Consider the following 24,149-nt stretch of genomic DNA (forward strand, 5'->3'; position numbering starts at 1 on the left):
ACAACAACTTTATTAGCACCTGCAGCTAGGCGGAGAAGGGATGAGCCGGAGAGAATCGGGGCTTTATCCGGCTCACGCCCGCTGTGGACTGAGCCTGATAAGCCGAGAATCACCATAGTCTGACGACAGGGTGTCAAGACAAGAATAAAGTCGAGGACAACTCAGACCACTGGTGGAGGCGTTCGACGAGAAAGCAAGGCTTTCAGCCGGGAGTCGAGGTGGAGGTGGAGGGGTTGGGGAGCGGAGCCGGAAATAGGAAACTACAGCTCACAGAAGGCGTAGCGGCAAGGTCCCGCATGCTGGGGTCGTGAAGCCTGATGGGAAAGGTAGTTTTGCGACCGACTTAACCTAGAGGTTAGCGAGGTTGGAAGTTCTGAGGCCCGGGGCTCCCGGAGTCGGAGAGAGATGGAACTGGAGCAGAGAGAAGGGTGAGTGGCTTTGGGGAAAACTACGAATCCCAAAAGACATTGCGGCTGCATAAGAGCGGTCTTCTGCGCTGAGGACTGACGGGGATTGCAGTTCCTACAACTCCTTTGGCTTATAACTCTTGTAGGGACTGGGGTCCGTACTCGAGCATCCTGGGGGAAAAGGCTACGGGTCTAGACTCCTGGATCTGACAGGCGAGGCGGTTGGAGGTCAGGACTCCTGGGTCTGAGTGAGGGCTTGGGGGACTCGAACTCCCCGTGGGACTCGGGAAGAAGGGGTCTGGACTCCTCGATACTGGGAAGCGGGTGCTGGGGCCCTGGACTCCTGGATCCTGGGAGGAAGGGGTCGGGGCTCGAACTCTTCTGGATCCTGGGAATGGTGGGCTGGGGGCCTCGGACTCCTGCATCAGAGAGAGGAGGAGTCTGGGAGTTGGGCTCCTGGTCTGTGGGAGGAGGGACTAAGGGCTAGGTATTCAGGGTCCCTGAGCCCACTGACTCTACAGGACCATGGCATCTGTGGGCTTTGAAGAGTTCTCAGCGCCGCCAGGCTCAGAGTTGGCGCTGCCTCCTTTGTTCGGTGGTCACATCCTGGAGAGCGAGCTTGAGACAGAAGTGGAGTTTGTGTCTGGGGGTCTGGGTGGCTCCGGGCTCCGGGAGCGAGATGAAGAGGAAGAGGCAGCCCGGGGCCGGCGGCGGCGCCAGCGGGAACTAAACCGCAGGAAGTACCAGGCGCTAGGTCGACGCTGCCGGGAGATCGAGCAGGTAGGTGAGTGTGGATTCCCCTGTTTTGGGGTCCCCTGGCCTCCATTACCAATCCTTCCCAGTCTCTGTCTAGATGCCCAGCCTCCCTTGCCCGGCTGAATGAATTTTCCATTCACTTATTCATTCATTATTAATTTATTTAGCACCTATTATGTGTCAGGCAGTGTGCAAGGCACCTTGGAGAGATGTCTCCTCTAGGAGCATCACCTGACAACCCAGACCAGCTCACTGATGTTTCACAGGTGCCTCTCTAGCTCCCCACCGATCAAACTTTTCAAATCTCCCATACCCTTGACATCATTCGCTCCTCATGTCCTGTCTGTTCTGCCTCTCAGATCTCTCTGGGGTCCTTCTCCTCCCCTCCATCCCCACGCCTCTGCCCAGCCTCAGGTTCTTTCTGCTGAATCACTGCATTAGCCTCCTTGGTGAGAATGAGGATGGAGCAGTAAGCAGGGCCCAGATCTTGAAAGGCCACCAGAGCAAGAGGTTTGGATTTTTTTTTTTTTTTTTTTTGAGAGTGATGGGGAGCTATCAAAAGGTTTCAAACAGGGGAGGGACAGGGTCAGTGTTTGAAAGACTCTGAATTTGGTTGGACTCTTTTGCTAGGGCCGCTGTATCAAGAACCACAAACGGATAGCTAAGTAATAGAAATGTACTGCCTTACGGTTCTGGAGACTAGAAGTCTGGGATCAAGGTGTCAGCAGGGTTGGTTCATCCTGAGGGCTGCGAGGGAGAATCTGTTATCTGTTCTAGGCATCCTCCCTAGCTTCTGGTGGTTTGCTGGACATCTTTTGTGTTCCTTGCTTGTAGATCTCTGCTTTCATCTTCCCGTGCTTGTGTGTGTGTGTGTATCCCAATTTCTTTTTTTTTTGCGGTACGCGGGCCTCTCACTGTTGTGGCCTCTCCCATTGCGGAGCACAGGCTCCGGACGTGCAGGCTCAGCGGCCATGGCTCATGGGCCCAGCTGCTCAGCAGCATGTGGGATCTTCCCAGACCGGGGCACGAACCCATGTCCCCTGCATCGGCAGGCGGACTCTCAACCACTGCGCCACCAGGGAAGCCCCCCCAATTTCTTTTAATAAGGATGCCACCAGTCATATTGGGTTAAGGCCAATCACCTCATTTAACTTGATTACCTTTGTGAAGACCCTGTGTCCAAATACGGTCACATTCTGAGGCACCGGGAGTTAGGACTCCAGCACACCTTTTTTGAGCGGGCACCATCCAACCCGTAACGACGGTGTTGGGGGAGTTCTGGAAGGGGGCTGGTGTAGTGGCCCAGGCAGGAGAGGAGGAGGCTTGAGCTGGGGTAGGAGTCAAGGAGAGGGAGAGAGAGAGACGACTTAGAGAACTAATAAGGAGGTGAGGTTTGAGTCAAGTCTTAGATTAAGTAGGAACACGTCAAGCTGAAGGGAAAGGTACACTGAGGACTCTGTGTGGCATAGGGCTTACTCAGGATTGGAGAGGTGTTTGGTTTGATGGGGGTGCTGGGGAGGGGATTTGAATGCCAGGCTGAGGGCGGTGGACTTGGAGCAGGATCAACTCCAGGTATTAAAAGTATATTCCCCTGAAGCTGCACAAAGGCTGAGCCTATGCATACCCTGTGGCCAGCTGTCCCAGTCCTCCCTACGTACCCAGCAGACATACATACAAACACACACCTGATGACAGTTAACCTGATGACGTTCCTAGCAGTACTGTTTTTTTTTTTTTTTTTGGTTTGTTTGTGTGGCCTGTGGGATCTTAGTTCCCCAACCAGGGATCAAACTTGCGTCCCCTGCAGTGGAAGCGCAGAGTCTTAATGGCTGGACCACCAGGGAAGTCCCTGCAGCACTCTGTAATATGGTTTTATGTACGTGTCAATATAAACTTACGTAATATACATAAACCAGATACCGTGTATCTTTTACCAGGTAGCCTTTGCCTCCGCTTCATCCTTCAGCTCACCCCAACCTCTCTTCTCTCCACGACCACTCCTCTCTCTTCTTCCCCCCCGCCCCACCCCGTGATTTCACGACTCCTCATGTCACTGTGTGTTCTGTCAGAGTGAAGCCCTCTCACCTGTGAGTACCCACTGCGTGCCAGGCCTGCTCTGGGGGCTTTACGCAGGGACATCTGGGAACTCAGCGCCCCCCAAGCAGCAGGTATCCTGAGCCCTGTTTAACAGATGGATGCTGGGGTCCAAAGAGACTCAACCATTTGCTCAAATGGAGTTGCATTTGAGCCTCTGCTCTTAGCTCCCCCGTCCCCCGCCAGGAATAAGTTGTTATTATTCTCCTTTTACCAGTGCAGAAACCTGAGGCTCAGAGAAGTTAAGTAACTTGCCCAAGGTCCCAGAGCTGAGAAGTGGCAGGCTGGGATTCAAACCCAGGTCTTTCTGACGCAGGAGCAGAACATACTCTTTCACGCTTGGGCACACGTCTCCTCTGATGACCTTAACTGAAGCGGCCACCTCCTGCCCTAATCTCCAGCATATCTACCAGTTTGGTGTCCTCCAAGCACTTTATCACTAGGTGAAGTCATTTGTTTAGCAGTATTCAGGGAGCACCCCCTCTGCCAGGGTCTGCTCAAGGCACCGGGAACAGAGGCACAAATCCTGGTCCTTTGGGGCTTCTGTTCTGGTGGGGGAGATGGAGAGTGAGGACACTGCATAGAGAGAGAGGCTATAAGGCGATGGAAAAGTGGAGCTGAGAAAGGGGGGGGACGCTCTGGCGTGGGAAGTGGGGGAGGGGCTGCTGCAATTAACGGGAGGTCTGAGCAGGTAGCCTTTGAGTGCAGCCTTTGAGGGAGCTAGGCAGGCACCTGGGGAAGAGCACGTGGAAAGCACTCAGGACAGGACAGTGTCAGGGGACTCAAGCGTGAGCCACGTGGATGAGGGAGAGGAGCAAGAGAGGCAGCGAGGCGGGGGAAGGAGCAGACACAGCGGGCCCTGGAGGCCCCGGGATGGCCCTGGGCCAGTCGCCCTCCAGCGGGGCCCCATGCACCACGTGTTGAGCACGCGGAGTCCGGCTGACCTGTGTTTTCTCCCACCTCCACGCAGGTGAACGAGCGGGTCCTGAACAGGCTCCATCAGGTACAGAGGATAACTCGGAGACTCCAGCAGGAGCGGAGGTAACCCCTTGCACACCTGCTCTGGGCCTGCATCGCTTGTCTCTGCTCCCCCCAACCCCTGTCACCACCACCTTGGGCCTTGGAAGAAAGCCGAGCCCTGGGCCTTGGGGGAGAGGTGTGCTCCCTTTGAATGGAGTGTAACACAATGCAGGAGGCCAGACTCAGGGTCACAGACTCAGCTTCAAGCGCCGTTCTGCTGTGTGATTCAGGGCAAGCCGCATCCCCTCTCTGAGCCCCAGTTCCCCATCACCTAAGGGTTAACACTAAGATCACGAGGCTGCTGAAGATTAAATGGGAGCCCACAGGAGATGAGCTCAGCTGAGCCTCCCGCCTCGGGTCACCGTGACCAGGATGGGGAGTGAGCTCTGGGGCCAGCCCACCACTCCACTGGGTCCCCATCTCCATGAAATGTGGAGAACAGGCCTTATTACAGAGTCTCCATGAGGCCGAGACCCCCGGTCAGTCCTCAGCCCTCTACTTACCTGACCCAGTGGATATACCCTCTTCTTTGAAGCACTTTCTTGGCCAGGTCACTCTCCTGTCTCAGTTTCCCCTCCTCCCAGCCGTTGATTCTTGCCTCTTTGCTGGTTCATTCTCACTTCCCCAAACCCTGAACCTGCAGTAGCCAGGGCTCAGCTCCTGGGTCCTCCTCTTGTCCACATCTGTGCTGTCCAGGATGCTAGCTGCAGGTGGTGACTTTATTTTACACTGAAGTTGAATTTTAACATTCATTAAATAAATTTCAATTCATTCAAATGAAACTGGAAATTCAGTTCCTCAGTGGTCACAGTCCCAGTTTATTAAGACGAAGTGAAATTGGAAATTCACTCCCTCAGTTGCACGAGCCTCATTTCATGTGCTTGGTAGCCACGTGGTTCCGATTTTCATCTGAATTAACTAAAATCAAGCGAAATTTAAAATTTCCATTCCTCAGTCACTCTCGCCACGTGGCAGGCGCTCAAGGATGGTGACAGGTGATCGGTGGCTTCTGTGGTGGATAGCACAGAGAGGACACCTGATACCTACTTGTAGAATAAGAGACTGCACGTAAAACGCTCCACCCAGGCGCTGGCTTATGGGGACCATCTAATCAGAGCTTAAAACAAACAAAAAACCAAAAAGCTTTTGGAAGCAGGAGTGGGGAAGAGAAGGCAGCGTCACCCGTGAGAGCGCTCTGGGCCCGCCTCCCAGGGATTAATGAAAATAATAACTTACGTTTGACTGTTTACAAGCCGAGTACTGCAGAGCTGTCGTCAAGCTGCAGTGTCGTGGTCAGTGGGCCGCCCAGTTGGGGTTGTCACCTCCAGATTACAGAGCAGGAGTGGAGGTGCAGGTCACCTGGTCCTGCCCAGAGCCCCACTGGCTGCTCAAGTGCTTGCTACCCGGGTGACTCAGACCTTCTGGGTCCAGGACAGCCTTGGCTTCAGAGTCAGAGCTGGGCTGTCGTGGGCCCCCTTCCCACCCACCAGAAGGTAAAGCTGCCCCCCCCGGCGGCTTATGTCCGGCCGCAGGTTCCTCATGAGGGTGCTGGACTCCTACGGTGATGACTACCGCGCCAGCCAGTTCACCATCGTGCTGGAGGTGAGTGCGACGCGGTCACGGGTGGGCTGGGGGAACCGGGGGCCCAGGACACAGCCCTCACGTGCCCACCTCCCTGTCTGCCAGGACGAGGGCAGCCAGGGCACAGACGCCCCCACCCCAGGCAACGCTGAGAACGAGCCTCCAGAGAAAGAGGGGCCGTCCCCGCCTAGAAGGACGCCCGCACCCCCAGAACCTGGCAGCCCGGCCCCTGGCGAGGGGCCCAGCGGGCGGAAGAGGCGGCGAGCACCCCGGGACGGCCGCCGAGTGGGAGCTGCGCTGACTCCAGAACTGGCCCCGGTGCAGGTGGGGGCGGCCTGGAGTCCAGGGGTCCGCCGGGTGGGACTGGGGCTCCTGGGCTTCCCTGCTGCACTGCGGGGGGGTGGGGCTGGGCCCTGCAAGGCGGGGAGGGCTGGAAGGGTTGGACGGGGCTGGCGTTGGCCGGGGAAGGAGAAAGAGTTGGAAGATGCCAGGCAAGGGGCTTTCGTGGAGAAGGAAGATGTGGAGGCGGCTGGGGAGAAGAAAAGATAACCGGGGAGGGTCGGCAGAGGAGGGAGAGGAGGCGGGGGAGGGTGGTGACGCTGGAGGGGATGCCGGGACTTCTGGTGAGGAGCACAGAGGACGCCGCCCCCGGGAGGCCGGGGGCGCTTCTCACGCCTTGTTCTCACCTCCCCCAGATCAAGGTCGAGGAAGACTTCGGCTTTGAAGCAGACGAGGCCCTAGACTCCAGCTGGGTTTCTCGGGGGCCTGACAAACTGCTGCCCTACCCAACCCTAGCCAGCCCCGCCTTTGACTGACACCCCCCCCCCACCGCAGTAAACCAACCCCTACACTCGCCTAGGCCGCTGTCCACTGCTTCCACCTGCAGCTGCACACACTCAGACACCGGGTGTGGTTTTCACATTTTTATTGGGGGCCGTCAGGGAGGGGGCCTCTCCCTGTCAATGGAGAAGCTCACAGTTTCTTCAGCCACTCCAAGCTTGGGCCCTGGGGGTCCTGGGGGTGGCTGGGCACATCAGGCATGTTCCCATCGTCTCGGAGGGGCACTGTGGGACAGGAGGGTGGGCCACTGAGACGAGCAGATCGCTGGGGGCCCGCAGAGAAGGGCTGGCCTGTCAGCTTACTTTCAAAGAGGGAAACGGGACCCCGGGGAGAGATAAGAAAGAGAGTAAGGGTCAGAAAATCAGAGATGCAGGGAAGTGGGGAAATAGAGACCTAGAGACATGGGAGACCAGAACGATGGATACTGAAAGGAGACCCAGAGAAAGACCCAACAGATACAAGGAAGCAGAACAGAGACCTGGAGAGGTGGAGACCCAGGAAGACAAAACTCCAGAAAGCAACAGAGATTGGGAACCCGGACAAGGACAGAAATCTGGAACCATGACAGAAACTCAAAGTGCAAAAACAGAGCGAATTGTACGGCACGTGGATTATATCTACTGAAGGAAAAAACGAGAGTCCAGACTGCACTGCGGAATCTGGGATCCCTGCAGAGGCAAGACCTGCCCATCGTCATCCCACCCCCAGCTCGGCAGGGTCCACGGCCGCTGCCCCGGCTCCCACTCACCTGGGTAGTTGTAGGGTGTGGCCTCATTGATCATGATGGAGTACTTGGCGTAGGGGCTGAGTGCAGGCAGGATTATAGCTGCGGAGAGACACAGGGGTGAGGCCCAGGGGAAGGAGGTGGCGGCGGGGACAGCAGCTGAGCCTTTTCAAGATGGGGGTCAAGTGCATGCGGGGAGGGGAGGAGGTGGATCCAGCACCTCCAGGAGGCCCCTGGGCACCCTGGGAGCCCGGTACATCAGCAGAAGGGTTTATAAGACTTTTTTTTTTTTCTTTTTTTTTTTTTTTTTTTTTTTGCGGTATGTGGGCCTCTCACTGCTGTGGCCTCTCCCGTTGCGGAGCACAGGCTCCGGACGCGCAGGCCCAGCGGCCATGGCTCACGGGCCCAGCCGCTCCGCGGCATATGGGATCCTCCCAGATCGGGGCACGAACCCGTATCCCCTGCATCGGCAGGCAGACTCTCAACCACTGCGCCACCAGGGAGGCCCTATAAGACTTTGTTTGTTTGTTTTTGTTTTTTGCGGTACACGGGCCTCTCACTGTTGTGGCCTTTCCCGTTGCGGAGCACAGGCTCCGGACGCGCAGGCTCAGCGGCCATGGCTCACGGGCCCAGCCGCTCCGCGGCATGTGGGATCTTCCCGGACCGGGTCACGAACCCGTGTCCCCTGCATCGGCAGGCGGACTCTCAACCACTGCGCCACCAGGGAAGCCCAAGACTTTTTTTTTTTTGGAAGTGAGGGTGGAAGCCAAGCATCCACAGACTTGTGGGACCTAGAAGACACAGGAAGGAAGAAAGGGTTGGTCACAGAATGAGCGCATTTGAGTCATGGAGCATATTAAGGGGTGTGGGTCGGGGGTGTTTTGGGAACGTTCCAGAGAAATCATGAACTGTTACAAACTGAGGAGAAGGTTTTGTACAAAGAACAGTCATTGAGAAATTACAGTCCACCTGGGGTAGGAGCAGGGAGTCATGGTGGGTGGGGCAGGGCATGTAAAGGAATATTCTGGGTCAGTGCTGTCCGACATAAATACAAGAGCCATGTATGTAATTTTACATTTTCTAATAGCCACATAAAAGTTAAAACATACGGCTTCCCTGGTGGCGCAGTGGTTAAGAAGCCCCCTGCCAATGCAGGGGACATGGGTTCAAGCCCTGTTCCGGGAAGATCCCACATGCTGCGGAGCAACTAAGCCCGTGTGCCACAACTACTGAGCCTGCGCTCTAGAGCCTGCGTGCCACAACTACTGAGCCCTCATGCCATAACTACTGAAGCCCGTGCGCCTAGGGCCCATGCTCTGCAACAAGAGAAGCCACCGCAGTGAGAAGCCCATGCACCACAACAAAGAGTAGCCCCCGCTTGCCGCAACTAGAGAAGAGCTGCGTGCAGCAACAAAGACCCAAGGCGGCCAAAAGTAAATAAATAAATAAATTTATAGAAAAAAAAGTTAAAACATACAAATTAAAAAATAAATTTAACCTGGTATACCCAAGACATTTCAACATATCCTCGGCATAAAAGACATTGATATTTTATATGCTCTTTGTTATACAAAGTCTTTGAAATCTGGTGTATGCTTTACATCAGGGTAACATGTACCATCTCAATTCATGTTGGCCCCATTTCAAGTGGCCCATGTGACCCGTGGCTGCCGCGTGGGACAACTGTGTTCTAGAACCTCACTCAGTGTGTGGCCTGCCAACCAGCAGTATTGACAAGACCTGGGAACGTGTTAGAAATGCAGCATCCCCAGACCCACCCCAGACCCACTGAATCAGAACCTGTATTTCACCAAGACCCACAGCATCACCTTGAAATCTGAGTAGCCCAGTTCTACAGCTGAGGTTCTCAATCGCAGAAGCACATTAGAAGCACTGGGGGGGCCTCCCTGGTGGCGCAGTGGTTAAGAGTCCGCCTGCCGATGCAGGGGATACGGGTTCGTGCCCCGGTCTGGGAGGATCCCATATGCCGCGGAGCGGCTGGGCCCGTGAGCCATGGCCGCTGGGCCTGCGCATCCGGAGCCTGTGCTCCGCAACGGGAGAGGCCACAACAGTGAGAGGCCCGCATACAGCAAAAAGAAAAAAAAAAAAAAAAAAGAAGCACTGGGGGATTTTCACAAGACACAAGATTCCCTAGCCCCACCTCCACCCCACCCAATTCAATTCAGAACCTGGGGTGGGGGTGGGGGATGAGGGTGAAAGGGGAGGATAAGGACATTACTTTTCATTTATTATTATTATTTTTAATCTATTATGCACAGCTAGGGTTGACAATCTCTTCTTTTAAGGGATTCTGGACTTCTTGGGTGGGTGCGTACGGGGTGGGGAGCGATGGGGTGGTGGAGGAGTCATAATACTAGGGGTGGGTGTTGGCATACAAGTGGGGACACGGAACGTTGAGGGCGGCGGTCAGGCCTCGGGGGTACAGGATGGAACGATGGTGGGGGGGGCGATGGAGCACTGGTGGGGGCAGTGGGACCTCTAGGGGGTGGAGGAGATAAAGCCGGGACGCCGATTGGGGGTGATGCACTTTCGCGCCTGGGGCACTCACGCACCGAGACCCCCGATGGTGAAGGATGCCACTAGCACCGGCTCCTTGGCCCAGACATTCCTGAGAAAGGCGGCGATTCCTGGAAGGGTGGGCGAGGAGGGTCACCCCTGCAGGTGATGCCCCCAGTGACCTCTACCCCTCTCGCGCCACCCCCGCCCTGGAGAAGCTACCTCGTGACCTCTGCGTCCCCCTCCGGCCCAGACCCTACCGCCTCTACGGGGGCTCCGTCTTGTCCTACCCCTGGCACCACCCGGGGTTCCCGGTACCATCCCCGCGCGCTGACGGAACCCACACTTACTCCCGGCCATCTTGGTCTCGGCAACGGCGGCGGCGACTCCGGCAGCGAGGGCGCGGAGCACTCTGGGAGTTGTGGTCCCTGGGCACGGCCTCCGCAGTCGGAGTCCGCGCGTGCTCATTGGCGCAGAACAGCAATCCCAGGCGGTGGCGGGGGTGCGGAGCACTCTGGGAGTTGTGGTCCTGGCCCGCTAGCCTCCACGGGCTGAATCCGCGCGTGCGTACTGGCGCAGAACAGCGGTCCTAGACGACGGCTGCGGGGAGAAGAGGCGGTGCTGCAGATTTAAGCGCAAACTTGTCTTGGTGGACCTGCCGCCGCTCTCTTTTTTTCCTTTCCGCCTAGAAAGTCGTTCCAGAGGAGTAACTTTCAGTCCTCCTACTGCGGCCCAGCTAAGGCGGAATGCATCAGTCCTCACTTTATAGTTTACTCATGAGAGCCCATTTTACAGATGGACAAACGGAGGCTGGGAGAGGACGAATCACCAATTTGAGGTCTCAGCTTAAAATCAGTTCGTCCTGCAAGCCCTAAGTCTCATCCCAGAAGGGTTAGGGGCCTTCTGTATACTCTCACAGTGCTCTATGTGACCTCCATTATAGCTCCATTAACTAACCTGGTCGGAATCTGCCTTTCCATCACGCTGGGAGCTACTTGAGCACAGTAATGGGGTCCGACTCCCTTCTGTGCCCCTTTCCCCGAACCGTGTAGCACAGGGTCTGGCACATAATAGATGCTAATTTTTTTTTTTTAAGTTTAATGAACACAACAGTTATGACTGCTCCCTCTCCCAACTTTTTCCACAGCACCATGGGGCTGTGACACAATCACCCAGGGGCCCCCACCTCGCTCCTTCCTTCCCTAAATAGGGCTCCGGCTTCCTGATGTTGCCTCATTTCCTGGTAGGGGAGAGGGCACAGCCGAGCCCTGGCTCCTGTTCCTGCTCCAGCCGAGAACTGCCCACCATGGCCCTGGTGATGAATCTGCAGCTGCTGACTCTCTGTGAGACACCCCACCCCCTTCTCCCTGGGCCCCTGGCTGGGCTGGGGTCTCCCTGAGGGCAGGTGCAGGGTGATCAGGAGGCACGAGCTGAGGGTTTGGAATCCTAGGCCAGAATAACAGGACTGGGGCTCAGACCCCTGGGTCCTAAGGCAAGAGGACCCAGGGGTCCTGAATTCCTGGAAGAGGAGGAAGTTGGGGGCAGGATTCTCTACATCTTGAAGCAGGAGAGGGCTAGAGATCTAAATTCCTGGAGACAGAGAACCTATAGTTCTAGATCTTGATGTGGGAGGGAGATGGAGAAGCCAAGACACCTGGGAAAGAAGGAAACTGGGGGCCCAGACTCCTGCAGCCCAGAGAGGAGAAACTGTGGGCTCAGATTATTGTCTCCTGGAAACGGTGGAATCCAAGGGCCTGAACTCTTGGGTGTAGAGGCAAGAGGGGCTTGGGTCCAGACTTTTGGGCTCTTAAATAAGTGGGGACTGGAAGCCTGAATTTATGGCTACTGAGGAGGAAGTATGGGCAAGATTTCTGTTTCCCAGAGGATAGAGGGCCTGGGGACTTAGATTCCTGGGTGCCCAATGAGGTGGGGCTGGGAGCAGCCGAAGGCTTTGAGAAGACCAAGCCCCTTTGACCTTCTATAGGGCTGGTGTGTCACGCAGACATCACTCCAACTGGTGAGTCACACTCCACACCCATTCTCCTGTGTGCTGCTGACACCCCATTTCCAACTACTCAGATTTTATTTTGGTGCCTCCCCTCCCCCCAGATTTCCTTACTTCCCTCCCCCTTCCTTTATTTCTTTCCCTCCTTCCTTCCTCATTCATTTCAGTGACCAGTATAGGTAAGTAGTGAAGATCATGAACTTTGGAGTTAAAGAGACCTAAGCTGGAACCCCAGTTTCGCCATCGTATTCATTTATGACCTTGAACAAACCACTGAATGCTAAGACTCAGTTTATTTCTCTGTAAAATGGGCTGTTGTGAGGATTTAATAAAATCACATGCATAAAACCCTCGGCTCAGAGCTTGGCAAAGTGCAGGGCTCAAGAAATAGGATCTCTGGCAATGCCTATTATTCCCCTTTGGAAAGTAGGGTCCTCCACCCTGAGAGAAACCCTCCAGCCCTGGGTTTCTTTCCAGGGTTTCTGATGGGTGAGACCTCTTCCTCCTCTCAATTTCCCTCCATTACACTCCAACTTCAAATAAGAATCACCTGGAGAACCATTAATACCTTAGCTATCAATTTATTTTAATTATTTTTTAAATGTTAAAGCTAACATATATTCATGGTTTTAAAAATTATTATCAAGGGACATATGACAACCTCCTTCTTCCCCTGGCTCATCTTCCTTAAATGATCTCTGAATCCTTAGAAAAAATTTCCATGCTTTCAAACACACACATGTATTTTTGTACTTCTTTTTCTCCCAAAGCAAAATTGATATTTCGTGACTCACATTGTTCTGCATCTTACATTTTTCACTTTGCAATCTCTCTTGGAGACATTTCCATGTCATTATAGCTAGCTCTACCTTTTTCTCTCTTTTTTAAAAATGCTGTCTAGCATTTGCCATTGTACGGCTGGATTCTAGTTTACTTGGCCCTCTTGATGCATATTTAGGTTGTTTCCAACTTTTCCCCTCACAATCATTGCTGCAGTGAGCATTTCTGTATAAGCTTTTTGTGCCCATGTAAGTGCATTTGTCTAGGGTGGACTTATTGGGTGGTTGGTCATGCCCTTTGTGTGTCCTGATAGAAACTGACAAAATGACTTCTCAAAAGGTGCACCTAAGTGCCTCTTTTACTACATATTCACCCAAACACAATGTTAACCATTATTTAAATTTTTGACAACCTGAGAGGCAAAAATGTCTTACTATTGTTTTAGTTTTTAAAAATAATATCACTAAGGTTGGACAACTTTCACATAACCCCCAAATGTGTTTTGGTCAGTTGGACTTCCTCTTCTGTGAATTGCCTATTCATATGTCTTGCCCAACTTTCAGTTGAACTGGCTGTCGGATTTCCTTCTACGCTCGTAACCTATGTGATTTAGGAATAAGCCATTTCTGCCCGTGCCGTCACTTGTCTTCTAGCTTCATTTATATGTCTTTTCTCATACACAGCTTTAAAATGTTGAAGCTGTCAACTTAATTACCCTTGTCCATTCTGAGTTTTTCATTTTATATTTTAAGACAGCCTTCTCTACCCCCAACACAAATATATTTTCCTATATTTTCTGCTAATACTTTTTATAGTTTTTTTTTAAACACATGTAGTTCTTTACATTAATCTGCAATTAGTTTTGGGGAATGGTGTGAGGTAGGGAATCCAACAGTTTTTCCCCAAAATAGATAGCAAGTTTGGGCAACTATTGAAATATGTCAAATATGGTACAAATATTCTGGAGGGCAATTCGAAATCACAGATTTCTGGGACCCAATCCCTTGAAGTGATGTTTAAAAACCATGGAGTAAAGGTCAGGAGTTGATGCCCTGCTCCTCTGATTTGCAGCTAATTTTGACAAGCCTTGGTTGGGGTCCAACGTCTCCCCTATTTTACAAGCAGGGAACTGAGGCTGAGAAAGGGCCAGTGATTCTCAAGGAGATTCTCCTCCTACCCCAGCTGCCCCCTCATTTCCCTGGGCTCCTAGGAAGCCTGAGGACCCAGGCAGCCCCGTCTGTTCAGTCCCCCCAGCCTCATACCCTAAGCCGCGGCTGGGGGCTCAGCCAGCTGCAGTTGTGACACCCGGGGTCAACGTCACTTTGAGGTGCCGGGCACCCCAGCCCACCTGGAGGTTTGCACTCTTCAAGTCTGGAGAGGTTGCTCCTGTGCTGTACCGGGATGTATCTGCGGAGCTGGCGGAGTTCTTCCTGGAGGAGGTGACCCCAGACCAGGGGGGCAATTACCGCTGCTGCTACCAGAGGCTAGACTGGGGACCAGGCGTCTGGTCCCACCCCAGTGATGCCCTGGAACTCCTGGTGACAGGTGAGAGCCTGGGGGAGGGGGCTGTGGAGAGGGGGCACAGGTGGGATGAGGGAGGGGAAGGAGAGACAGAGAGAGAGAAAAAACACACCAGGGAAACAGCGGGGATCCTCAACCAGGGGCGATTTTACCTCCCCCACCCCCACCCCCAGTTTGGCAACATCTGGAGACATTTTTGCTTGTCACGACCGGGGAAGGGTTTGCTACTGCCATCCCATGGGTAGCCATCCTGCAGTGTACAGGGCAGCACAGCCCCTAACACCCCACGCCCAAAGAATCATCCGGATGTATCCAAAAATGTCACTAGTGGAAATTCCCTGGCCGTCCAGTGGTTAGGACTCCGCGCTTTCACTGCCAAGGGCGCGGGTTCAATCCTTGGTCGGGGAACTAAGATCTAAAATAAAAAGTCACTAGTGCTAAGGTTGAGAAACCCTGGGAGAGGCGCAACCTCTGTGACCCGGGGGAGTGAAACACTAACGAGTGGGACGTTAAAAATAGAGAATTTTAGTGAGGCACCGGCACAGTGGGAAAAAGCGACATACAGGGAGGGAGACAGAGACGCAGAGGCACAAGGGCACAGAGAAGCTGAGGGAGACCCACAGAGAAGGGAGAGACGTCGAGACACTGGCCAGGACAAGAGGAGAGAGAAGTGCAGGGGGAGACAGAGGCTGAGAGACTAGGAGCGGGGGAGAGGGAGGCAGGAAAGGAGAGCGGAAAAGAGGAAGGAGGGAGGAGGAGGGGAGAGAAAACGGGGGGTAGGAAGAGTGGGGAGGAGGGGAGAGAGGATGAAGCGGGAAGAGTGGCGGGGGGAGCGGGGAGGGGAGAGAGAACCTAGCCCCCCTGTCCCGGTCCTCCTCCCCCGCAGACGAGCTGCCGCGCCCGTCGCTGGTGGCGCTGCCCGGGCCGGTGGTGGCACCTGGGGCCAACGTGAGCCTGCGCTGCGCCGGCCGCCTGGGGGGCATGAGCTTCGCGCTGTACCGCGAGGGCGTGGCGGCCCCGCTGCAGTACCGCGACTCGGCGCAGCCCTGGGCGGACTTCCCGCTGCTCGGCGCCCGCGCGCCCGGCACATACAGCTGCTACTACCACACGCCCTCCGCCCCGTACGTGCTGTCCCAGCGCAGCGAGCCGCTGGTCATCAGCGCGGCCGGTAAGGGGCCCCAGCCCTCTGCCCCCAGACGCAGGGGTCCAGACCCCCAGCCCCTCCTCCCTCAGACCCAGGGGTCCGGGACCCCAGCCCCTCCTCCCTCAGACCCAGCGGTCCAGGCCCCCAGCCCCTCCTCCCTCAGACACAGGGGTCCGGGACCCCAGCCGCTCCTCCCTCAGACCCAGGGGTCCAGGCCCCCAGCCTCTCCCCCCTCAGACCCAGGGGTCCGGAGCCCCAGCCGCTCCTCCCTCAGACCCAGGGGTCCGGGGCCCCTGCTCCCATCGACCCCCTCAAGTTTGAGACTGGGATTTGCGTCCCAACTCCACTCTGGAGGTTAGGGAGCCAGAGGGTGGGCCGAACCTGTGGCTCGGAAGCTCACCGCCTCTCTCCCTTGCTGGCCCCGCAGGCTCGGGCTCCTTGGACTACACCCAGGGCAACCTCGTCCGCCTGGGGCTGGTAGGCCTGGTCCTCATGTCTCTGGGCACGCTGGTCGTTCTCGACCGGCGCAGCCAGAATCGCGCCCCTTGTATCATCTGGGCCTGAGCCTCAGAGGACAGAGAAGACTTCCCAGAGAGGATGGTGAAGAAGCTGGAATCCCTTGGGTTGGACCGCCCTTCCAGGAGACCCACAGCCCTCCTCGCTGAGCCCAGCTTCCCGAGTAAAAACAACCTTTGCACCACGCCCTGGATCTTCCTTTGGGGTCATTTCTCCAGGACCTCCCGGATCAGCGGGAGGCACCATCAGTGTGGTTAAGCCTTCCTCGCCAGCAAGACCTGAGTTGGAATCCCAGTGCCGCTGCTAATATCCTAATATCCCTGTGGGATATTAGGAAAGCGACCCTTCCCCAGCCTCGGTTGCCCTGGCTGTAAGATGGGAGCACTGGAAATACCCACTTCATTAGGGTTAAGTGGACAATGCATACGAAGGGTTTAAAACAGTGACTGGCTCACAGAAAATGTTCATTAAATGTTAGCTACTGTATAAAAGCTATTTCTATCCGACTCACAGAACCCAAGTGAAATTCTAGTTGTAGTTTTCCAGTTGTTCATGCTCCAGCTCACCTTGTACGCAACTCACCGTCATTCCCTTCATGACACCACTCTTGGTTGCCAAACAAACCTCTTCCGAAGTCCTACTCAGACCCTCCCCAAAGGCAGACCAAGATAAGACCACCATAGAATTTCTTCTCCAATTACAGCTTCATTTGCTCACAGCTGTTTTCCTTGAACCGCCATTATCTTTTTTTTTTTTTTTTTTTTTTTTGCGATACACGGGGCCTCTCACTGTTGTGGCCTCTCCCGTTGCAGAGCACAGGCTCCAGACGTGCAGGCTCAGCGGCCATGGCTCACAGGCCCAGTCGCTCCGCGGCATGTGGGATCTTCCCGGACCGGGGCACGAACCCGTGTCCCCTGCATCGGCAGGCGGACTCTCAACCACTGCGCCACCAGGGAAGCCCCAGAACCGCCATTATCTTTAAGGGGGGTCTGTTGCCAAGGCAACAGCAAGTGGAGTGTGTGCAGTAGACCTTTGACCTAGACCCTAAAATCTTCCTTCTGGAAGCCCTGGCTACTTGCACAATTTTCTCTTGAATTTATTAGTTTAACTTCTAATTTTATCTGGCTAATCGTGATGCCTTTCTCATGCTCATACACACATTTTCCGTCTCTAGGCAAGTCTTACCACTCACTCATGTGTTCTTGATTTATGCCTAATTTTGGTGGAGCACACGTCCTCTTCTGTTTTTATTAAAATCTCCAACTTCTCCTTCCTCTCTTCCCAGTTTATGGAGAAGAGGATGACTTGTTTTTTTTTTTTTTTTTTTTTGGACAGTCCCAGCCCCACCACTCATTAGGTGGGTAGCCTTGAGCAACCTACAGATTCTTCTGAGTTTTCACCTTTGAAAGGAGAACCTAAAAATATCTACCATCTTGGGACTTCCCTGGTGGTCCAGTGATTAAGAATCCTCCTTCCAATGGCGGGTGCGCGGGTTGGATTCCTGATCAGGGAACTAAGATCCCACGTGCCCCAGGGCACTAAGCCCACACCACAGCTGAAGAAGAGCCTGCACGCCACAATGAAAGATCCTGCGTGCCGCATCTAAGACCCAATGCAGCCAAAAATAATTAATAAATAAATAAATATTTTTTTAAAATCCACCATCTCAGTTCTAGAGAGAATTAAAGAGATAACTTGCCCCCAACACATGGAGAAAGATGGCAAAACCTCAGATCAGCTGCTTTAACTCCCCTCATCCCCCCCCTTTTGGGGAGAGGACATAGATTAAGAAGCAAAGTTTGTATCTCAACCCTTCATTGATGTAAGGATCCCCATGCCTAACACACACACACACACACACACACATACACACACACACGATTTGAGGAAAGATAAGAAGTATTTCTTTTTTTAAATAAATTTATTTATTTTACTTATTTGTTTTTGGCTGCGTTGGGTCTTTGTTGCTGCATGCGGGCTTTCTCTAGTTGGTGCAAGCGGGGGCTACTCTTCGTTGCGGTATGCGGGCTTCTCATTGTGGTGGCTTCTCTTGTTACGGAGCACGGGGTCTGTGCACGAGGGCTTCAGTAATTGTGGCACGTGGGCTCAGTAGTTGTAGCTCGCGGGCTCTAGAGCGCAGGCTCAGTAGTTGTGCTGCACGGGCTTTGTTGCTCCGTGGCATGTCCGGGATCTTCCCGGGCCAGGGATCAAACCCATGTCCCCTGAATTGGCAGGTGGACTCTTAACCACTGTGCCACCAGGGAAGCCCATAAGCAGTATTTCTTGATGTGTTCTTTTGTTTCAGAAACTGACCTAAACCAGATCCTGTAGAAAGACTGGGAAATTTAAGTTGTGGGTAAACAATATAAAACGGCGTTATTTCAACACCCAATTCTCTTAGGGGGTGTCATTAGGGTACTTCACTGTGAGATGAAGCAGAACTGAGTTGTGAAGTCAAATTAGCTGCCTGCATGCATTGACTTGCTGAAGAGCTAGGAGGAGAGACTCTGAGTGGAACTTTCTGGGTTTGTTCTTAGTAGCAATGTGGGACCCTAGCAGAGCATTTCCAGGGCAATCCCCCTGGCACATGGGGCGTCGAGGTTGTGGGAGATCAAGGTTTGAAGGAGAGAACTAGACCTGGATGGGGCTGCAAAGTCATCAGATCCAATCTGCCCGTTTTACAGAGAGGAAAAAGGTGGAATAGATATAGGTAACGTGAAGGTCCCCCTAAGTCATACGGAGAGTCAGTGGATCACCAGGGAGGCTCATGGTGAGTTTGCTCTTCAACTGGGCTCCATCGATTCACTCATCCAACCATTCATCTACCTACTCATGCATTCGCTCTGTCATCCACCCATTCGTTCACTGATTCTTTCTTTTTCTAATGGCACATACAATTTTATTTTTAAATATTTATTTATTTGGCTGCGCCAGGTCTTAGTTGTGGCATGTGGGGATCTTTAGTTGCGGCATGCAAACTCTTAGTTGCGGCATGTGGGATCTAGTTCCCTGGCTAGGGATTGAACCCGGGCCCCCTGCTTTGGGAGTGTGGAGGCTTAGCCACTGGACCACCAGGGAAGCCCCGTTCATTGATTCTTATCCTTATTTCCATCTCTTCCTCCATCCTCTGTTCACTGGTTCTCGTTTGCACATATCTGTTCTTTCACTTGCCCTTATCATCACTCATTCTTACATCCATTCATTCATTCCTCCCTTCATTAATCAATCAATTTATTAATCCACTCACCCACTTACTTACTCCACATCCACCAACCTACTCATGCATTTATCTATCCAGTATACCCAAAAGTAGTAGATAACCCAGCGACTAGCACAAGGCTTCACAGACACCAAGTATTCAATAAAAGGTTATTGAGGGCAGAGACCTAAATAGACATTTCTCCAGAGAAGACATACAGATGGCCAACAGGCACATGAAAAGATGTTCAACATCACTAATTATTAGAGAAACGCAAATCAATGCCACAGTGAGGTATCGCCTCACACTGGTCAGAATGGCCATCGTCAAAAAAATCTACAAAGAATAAATGCTGGAGAGGGTATGGAGAAAAGGGAACCCTCCTACCCTGTTGGTGGGAAAGTAAATTGGTGCAGCCACTATGGAGAACGGCATGGAGGTTCCTTTAAAAAACTAAAAAATAGAGTTACCATATAATCCTGCAATCCCACTCCTGGGCATATATCCAGAGAAAACTCTAATTTGAAAAGATCCTTGCACCCCAATGTTCATAGCAGCATTATTTACAATAGCCAATAGCCATTATTTACAATAGCCATGGAAGCAACCTAAATGTCCATTGACAGATGAATGGATCAAGAAGATGTGGTGTATATAAACAATGGAATATTACTCAGCCATAAAAAAGAATGAAATAATGCCATTTGATGGAACATAGATGGACCTAGAGATTATTATACTAAGTGAAATAAGTCAGACAGAGAAAGACAAATATTTATGATATCACTTATATGTGGAATCTAAAATATGATACAAATGAACTTACTTACAAAACAGAAATAGACTCACAGACATAGAAGACAAACTTATGGTTGCCAAAGAGGACAGCAGTGGTGAGTAGGGGAGATAAATTAGGAGTTTGGGATTAACATATACGCACTGCTATATATAAAGTAGGTAAACAACAGGAACCTACTGTATTGCACAGGGACTATACTCAATATCAATAATAACCTATAAGGGAAAAGAATCTGAAAAAGAATACATATATATATATTCAGATATATATATCTGAATCGCTTTGCTGTACACCTGAAACTAACACAACATTGTAAATTAACTATATTTCAGTTAAAATAATAAATGCTTATTGAGTGAATAACAGTCACAACACTAATTTCCGTTTCTACTATTAACTTCTTTCTACCAGATGATCCACATATGTTATTCCTCATCATCACCAACAGCCCTCCGAGACACATACAGGTGTTTAACCTGGAACTTCAGAGTCTGTGGTTAGACTGCCCTCCCCCTCCCCTGTGGCTGTCTCCTAAAACCAACAACAATCTCTTCCAGTTTGTTGAGTCAAGACTTCTAAGCCCACGCACCACAACAAAGAGTAGCCACACCTAGAGAAAATCTGCACGCAGCAACGAAGACCCAAGACAGCCAAAAATAGATAAAATTAAAATTTAAAAAAAGACTTCTAGATTTTATTGGCTTTAGTCTCCTCCCCCACTTTCACTTTTTTTTTTTTTTTGCGGTACGCGGGCCTCTCACTGCTGTGGCCTCTCCCGTTGCGGAGCACAGGCTCTGGACGTGCAGGCTCAGCGGCCATGGCTCACGGGCCCAGCCGCTCCGCGGTATGTGGGATCTTCCCAGACCGGGGCACGAAGCCGTGTCCCCTGCATCGGCAGGCGGACTCTCAACCACTGCGCCACCAGGGAAGCCCATATACTGTGATTATTTATCATGTTATGTATTAACTCTCTCTCCCAGACTAGACCGCACGCTCCTGCCAAGAGGGACCAGGTCATTTTATCTCCACATCTCCAGGGCCTGGCACATAGGCGGTCTCAGGAAACATGCACGTTCTGACTGGATGACTCTCCACGCGGAGGGCTACACAAGCAGGCTCCATATGTGTACCCTTTTATGGTGGGCAGAATAATGGTCCCCCAAACATCTGGTATCCCGGTTCCCGGAACCTGTGAATATGGTACACACGGCAAACGGGACTTAACAGGTGTGACTTAATTAGGGATCATGATATGGGGAGATTATCCTGGATAATTTGGGTGGATTCAACAATCATTTTAAGGCAAGGGGGTCAGAGTCTGAGAAGGCGACGTGAAGATGGAAGCAGAGGTCAGCCTGATGCAGGACCACAAGCCAGGGGATGCAGGCCCCTCTAGAAGCCGGAAAAGACAGAGAATTGGATTCTCTGCTAGAGACTCCAGAAGCAACACAGCCTGCCGACCTGTTTTGGACTTCTGACCTCCTGAACGGAAAAATAAAACATTTATGTTGCCTTAACGCCACTTAGTTTGTGAGAGTTTGTTGCCACAGCAATAGAAAAATGAACGCTATTAGCTACTTTTGTCTACTTTTGTCCCCGCGCTCGCTTCCCCCAAGATCTCATTCATCTGCTTATTGCACATTTATCTAATGGCCACCATGGGCAAGGCACTGTGCTAGGTGCTGGAATTACATGGGGAGGAATAGCAGACATGAACTCTACTCTCTGGAAGCTCACAGAGAAATTTATACTCACCATCTTGATTAGGGGGCACTTTAAGCTGCCGTGACAAACCCCCAAGAAAAAACTAGCTATAATTTTATTTCTCTCTCGCTTAACAGTATATAATTGAACAGTCTAGAGCTGTTTATCAACAGCTTTGCTTTTATCAACATGTAGCTTTCATATGTGGTTCAGAGCCAGCAGGAAAGGAAGAGGGAGGGAGGGAGGGAAGGAAAGAGAGAGAGAGAGAGAGAGAGAGAGAGAGAGAGAGCGAGCGAGCTCATACAATTATTTTTAAGAGCAGCACCCAGACTTTGAACATGTCTCTGACCAGAACTTACAGGCCAGGTCTAGCTGCAAAAGTGTCTGGGGAGGGGGGCGCATACAGGCTCTAGAGAGTGCCCTTCTAAAAATGGGAGGGGGTTTCTGTTACTTAAAGGAGGAAGGGAAATTTGGCTGCTGGGAAACTGTTAGCCATCTCCACCATTACAACTATAGCAAAAAGAAGAGGGAGTTTCGAAAGGAAGATTTGATCCCATCATTGAGATCTCTGAAGAAGGGATGTGAGATCTGAAAGACGAGCAGATGTTAACTAGGGGTCTGGAAGGGTGTTCTAAGCAGAGGGAACAGCATGTGCAAAGGTCCTGTGGAGGAAGCCAGGGGAGTGTGGTGAGGGACTGAAAGTCCTGTCCTACAGCCACCTTGTGGTCACATCTATTTCCTTGATCAGCACTGAAATCCCTGAACTCACTACAGGCTGCACCGGAAAGATGGTCAATGTGGCTGAAACAGATAGCCTAAGGATGAGAGAAAATGTAGTAGAGGTAAAGCTGGAGTGTCAAGCTGACCTAGGCTCGACTTTGTAAGTTATAATAATAAGTTTGTTATTCAAAGGGAGATCTGTCAGACACGGCCCTGGCTGTCGTGGAGATTAGAATCTAGGAAGGATTTTCTAGAAAAGTTCTTAGATGAACTTCTCTTTCTAAGCCTACATCTTCCTTATCATGCATTAAATATTTATTTATTTTCCTTCTCTCCAAGGGAAATATGGGAATAAAACATTGTGAACACTTCCCAAATAAGTCCCATTAAAATCAGCATGCCCCGCCCTTATGTTCACTGCAGCACTATTTACAGTAGCCAGGACATGGAAGCCACCTAAATGTCCATCAACAGATGAATGGGTCAAGAAGATGTGGTGTATCTATACAATGGAATATGACTCAGCCATTCAAAAGAATGAAATAATGCCATTTTCAGCAACATGAATGGACCGAGAGATTATCATACTAAGTGAAGTAAGTTAGAAAGAGAAAGACAAATACCTTATGATATCACTTATATGGAATCTAAAATACGATACAAATGAACTTATTTACAAAACAGAAACAGGTTCACAGACATAGAGAACAGACTTGCAGTTGCCACGGGCAAGGGGGTGGGGGAGGGATAGACTGGGAGTTTGGGATTAGCAGATGCAAACTATTATATATAGAATGGATAAACAACAAGGTCCTACTGTATAGCATAGGGAACTATATTCAATACCCTATGATAAACCATAATGGAAAAGAATATGACAAAGAATGTATATATATGTATAACTGAGTCACTTTGCTGTACAGCAGAAATGAACATGACATGATAAATCAACTATACTTCAATTAAAAAAAAATCAGCATGCTCCTTTCTTAGAAAGACAACATGGTAGTCACTTCTGTCGTTTGCCAGTGCTGGGGAGGGGGAAACTTCCCCCTCTACCCCTTGAGTTCTTGTGGCTGGACTAATAATAACATTGACACAAGACAGACTAACAGTAAGACAGGTAACCAACCAGGACCTACTGTATAGCACAGGGAACTCAATATTCTGTAACAACATATATGGGAAAAGAATCGGAAAAAGAATGGATATATGTATATGTATAACTGAATCACTTTGCTGTATACCTGAAACGAACACAACATTGTAAATCAACTATACGTAAAAACAAAAACAAAAAAACCCAAGGACTTCCCTGGTGGTCCAGTGGTTAAGACTCCTCGATCCCAATGCAGGGAGCCCGGGTTCGATCCCTGGTCAGGGAACTAGATCCCACATGCATGCCGCAACGAAGATCCCGCATGCTGCAACTAAGACCCCGTGTAGCCAAATAAATAAATTTTAAAAATTAAAATAAAATGATGCTCAGAGAGTGAACAAAAGCAGGCAGCTTTTATACAGTTTTACTTACACAAACAATAAATTTGTGAGGATTTGACGGGACAAAAAACTTAGATGTGGATGCTTAATTAGTAAGGAATTTAATGTAAAGTTTGGGCTTGGGTAGTAACTTTAATTCACAACAATCAATATGCCATTGAAGCACATTTTGGGGTGGCCTGCCTTTTGACCCAACACCAAGGATCTCCAAATGATCCCCATTTAGGGCACTAGTATATAAGTGAGCCAAAGAAGGCCTCTGCATATGCGTGTACTTCCTCACAGCACGCTGAGATCCGTTAGCTCAAAAGCCCATTGGCGC

General features: G+C 51.5%; 3 protein-coding genes across 5 annotated transcripts; 2 read left to right on the forward strand and 1 right to left on the reverse strand.

Moving 5' to 3' along the window:
• The first annotated feature begins 30 nt into the window (after window positions 1-30).
• TFPT (TCF3 fusion partner) lies at window positions 31-6,701 on the forward strand. 3 transcript variants are annotated; one of them, XM_060085345.1, is made up of 6 exons: window positions 31-635; window positions 929-1,187; window positions 4,228-4,298; window positions 5,810-5,879; window positions 5,964-6,182; window positions 6,554-6,701. In XM_060085345.1, exons 2-6 carry the CDS (start codon window positions 933-935, stop codon window positions 6,671-6,673), a joined length of 735 nt encoding a protein of 244 aa, XP_059941328.1. In that variant the 5' UTR covers window positions 31-635; window positions 929-932; the 3' UTR covers window positions 6,674-6,701. The 3 variants fall into 3 exon arrangements, with proteins under 3 accessions (XP_059941328.1, XP_059941327.1, XP_059941326.1); XM_060085344.1 differs by having other exon boundaries at window positions 31-428; window positions 554-1,187; XM_060085343.1 differs by having other exon boundaries at window positions 31-428.
• Window positions 6,702-6,766: 65 nt separating this feature from the next.
• NDUFA3 (NADH:ubiquinone oxidoreductase subunit A3) lies at window positions 6,767-10,397 on the reverse strand. The gene is made up of 4 exons (XM_060085372.1): window positions 10,290-10,397; window positions 9,996-10,070; window positions 7,447-7,524; window positions 6,767-6,922 (listed from the first exon to the last, which is right to left on the reverse strand). The coding sequence occupies exons 1-4, from the start codon at window positions 10,297-10,299 to the stop codon at window positions 6,831-6,833; spliced, it is 255 nt and encodes an 84-aa protein (XP_059941355.1). The 5' UTR covers window positions 10,300-10,397; the 3' UTR covers window positions 6,767-6,830.
• Window positions 10,398-11,245: 848 nt separating this feature from the next.
• OSCAR (osteoclast associated Ig-like receptor) lies at window positions 11,246-15,953 on the forward strand. The gene is made up of 5 exons (XM_060085072.1): window positions 11,246-11,282; window positions 11,924-11,956; window positions 13,970-14,269; window positions 15,132-15,413; window positions 15,817-15,953. Exons 1-5 carry the CDS (start codon window positions 11,246-11,248, stop codon window positions 15,951-15,953), a joined length of 789 nt encoding a protein of 262 aa, XP_059941055.1.
• The last annotated feature ends 8,196 nt before the right edge of the window (window positions 15,954-24,149 follow it).

Source organism: Mesoplodon densirostris, chromosome 19 (genome assembly GCF_025265405.1).
Source record: "Mesoplodon densirostris isolate mMesDen1 chromosome 19, mMesDen1 primary haplotype, whole genome shotgun sequence".
In the NCBI taxonomy this organism is placed as follows: domain Eukaryota; kingdom Metazoa; phylum Chordata; class Mammalia; order Artiodactyla; family Ziphiidae; genus Mesoplodon; species Mesoplodon densirostris.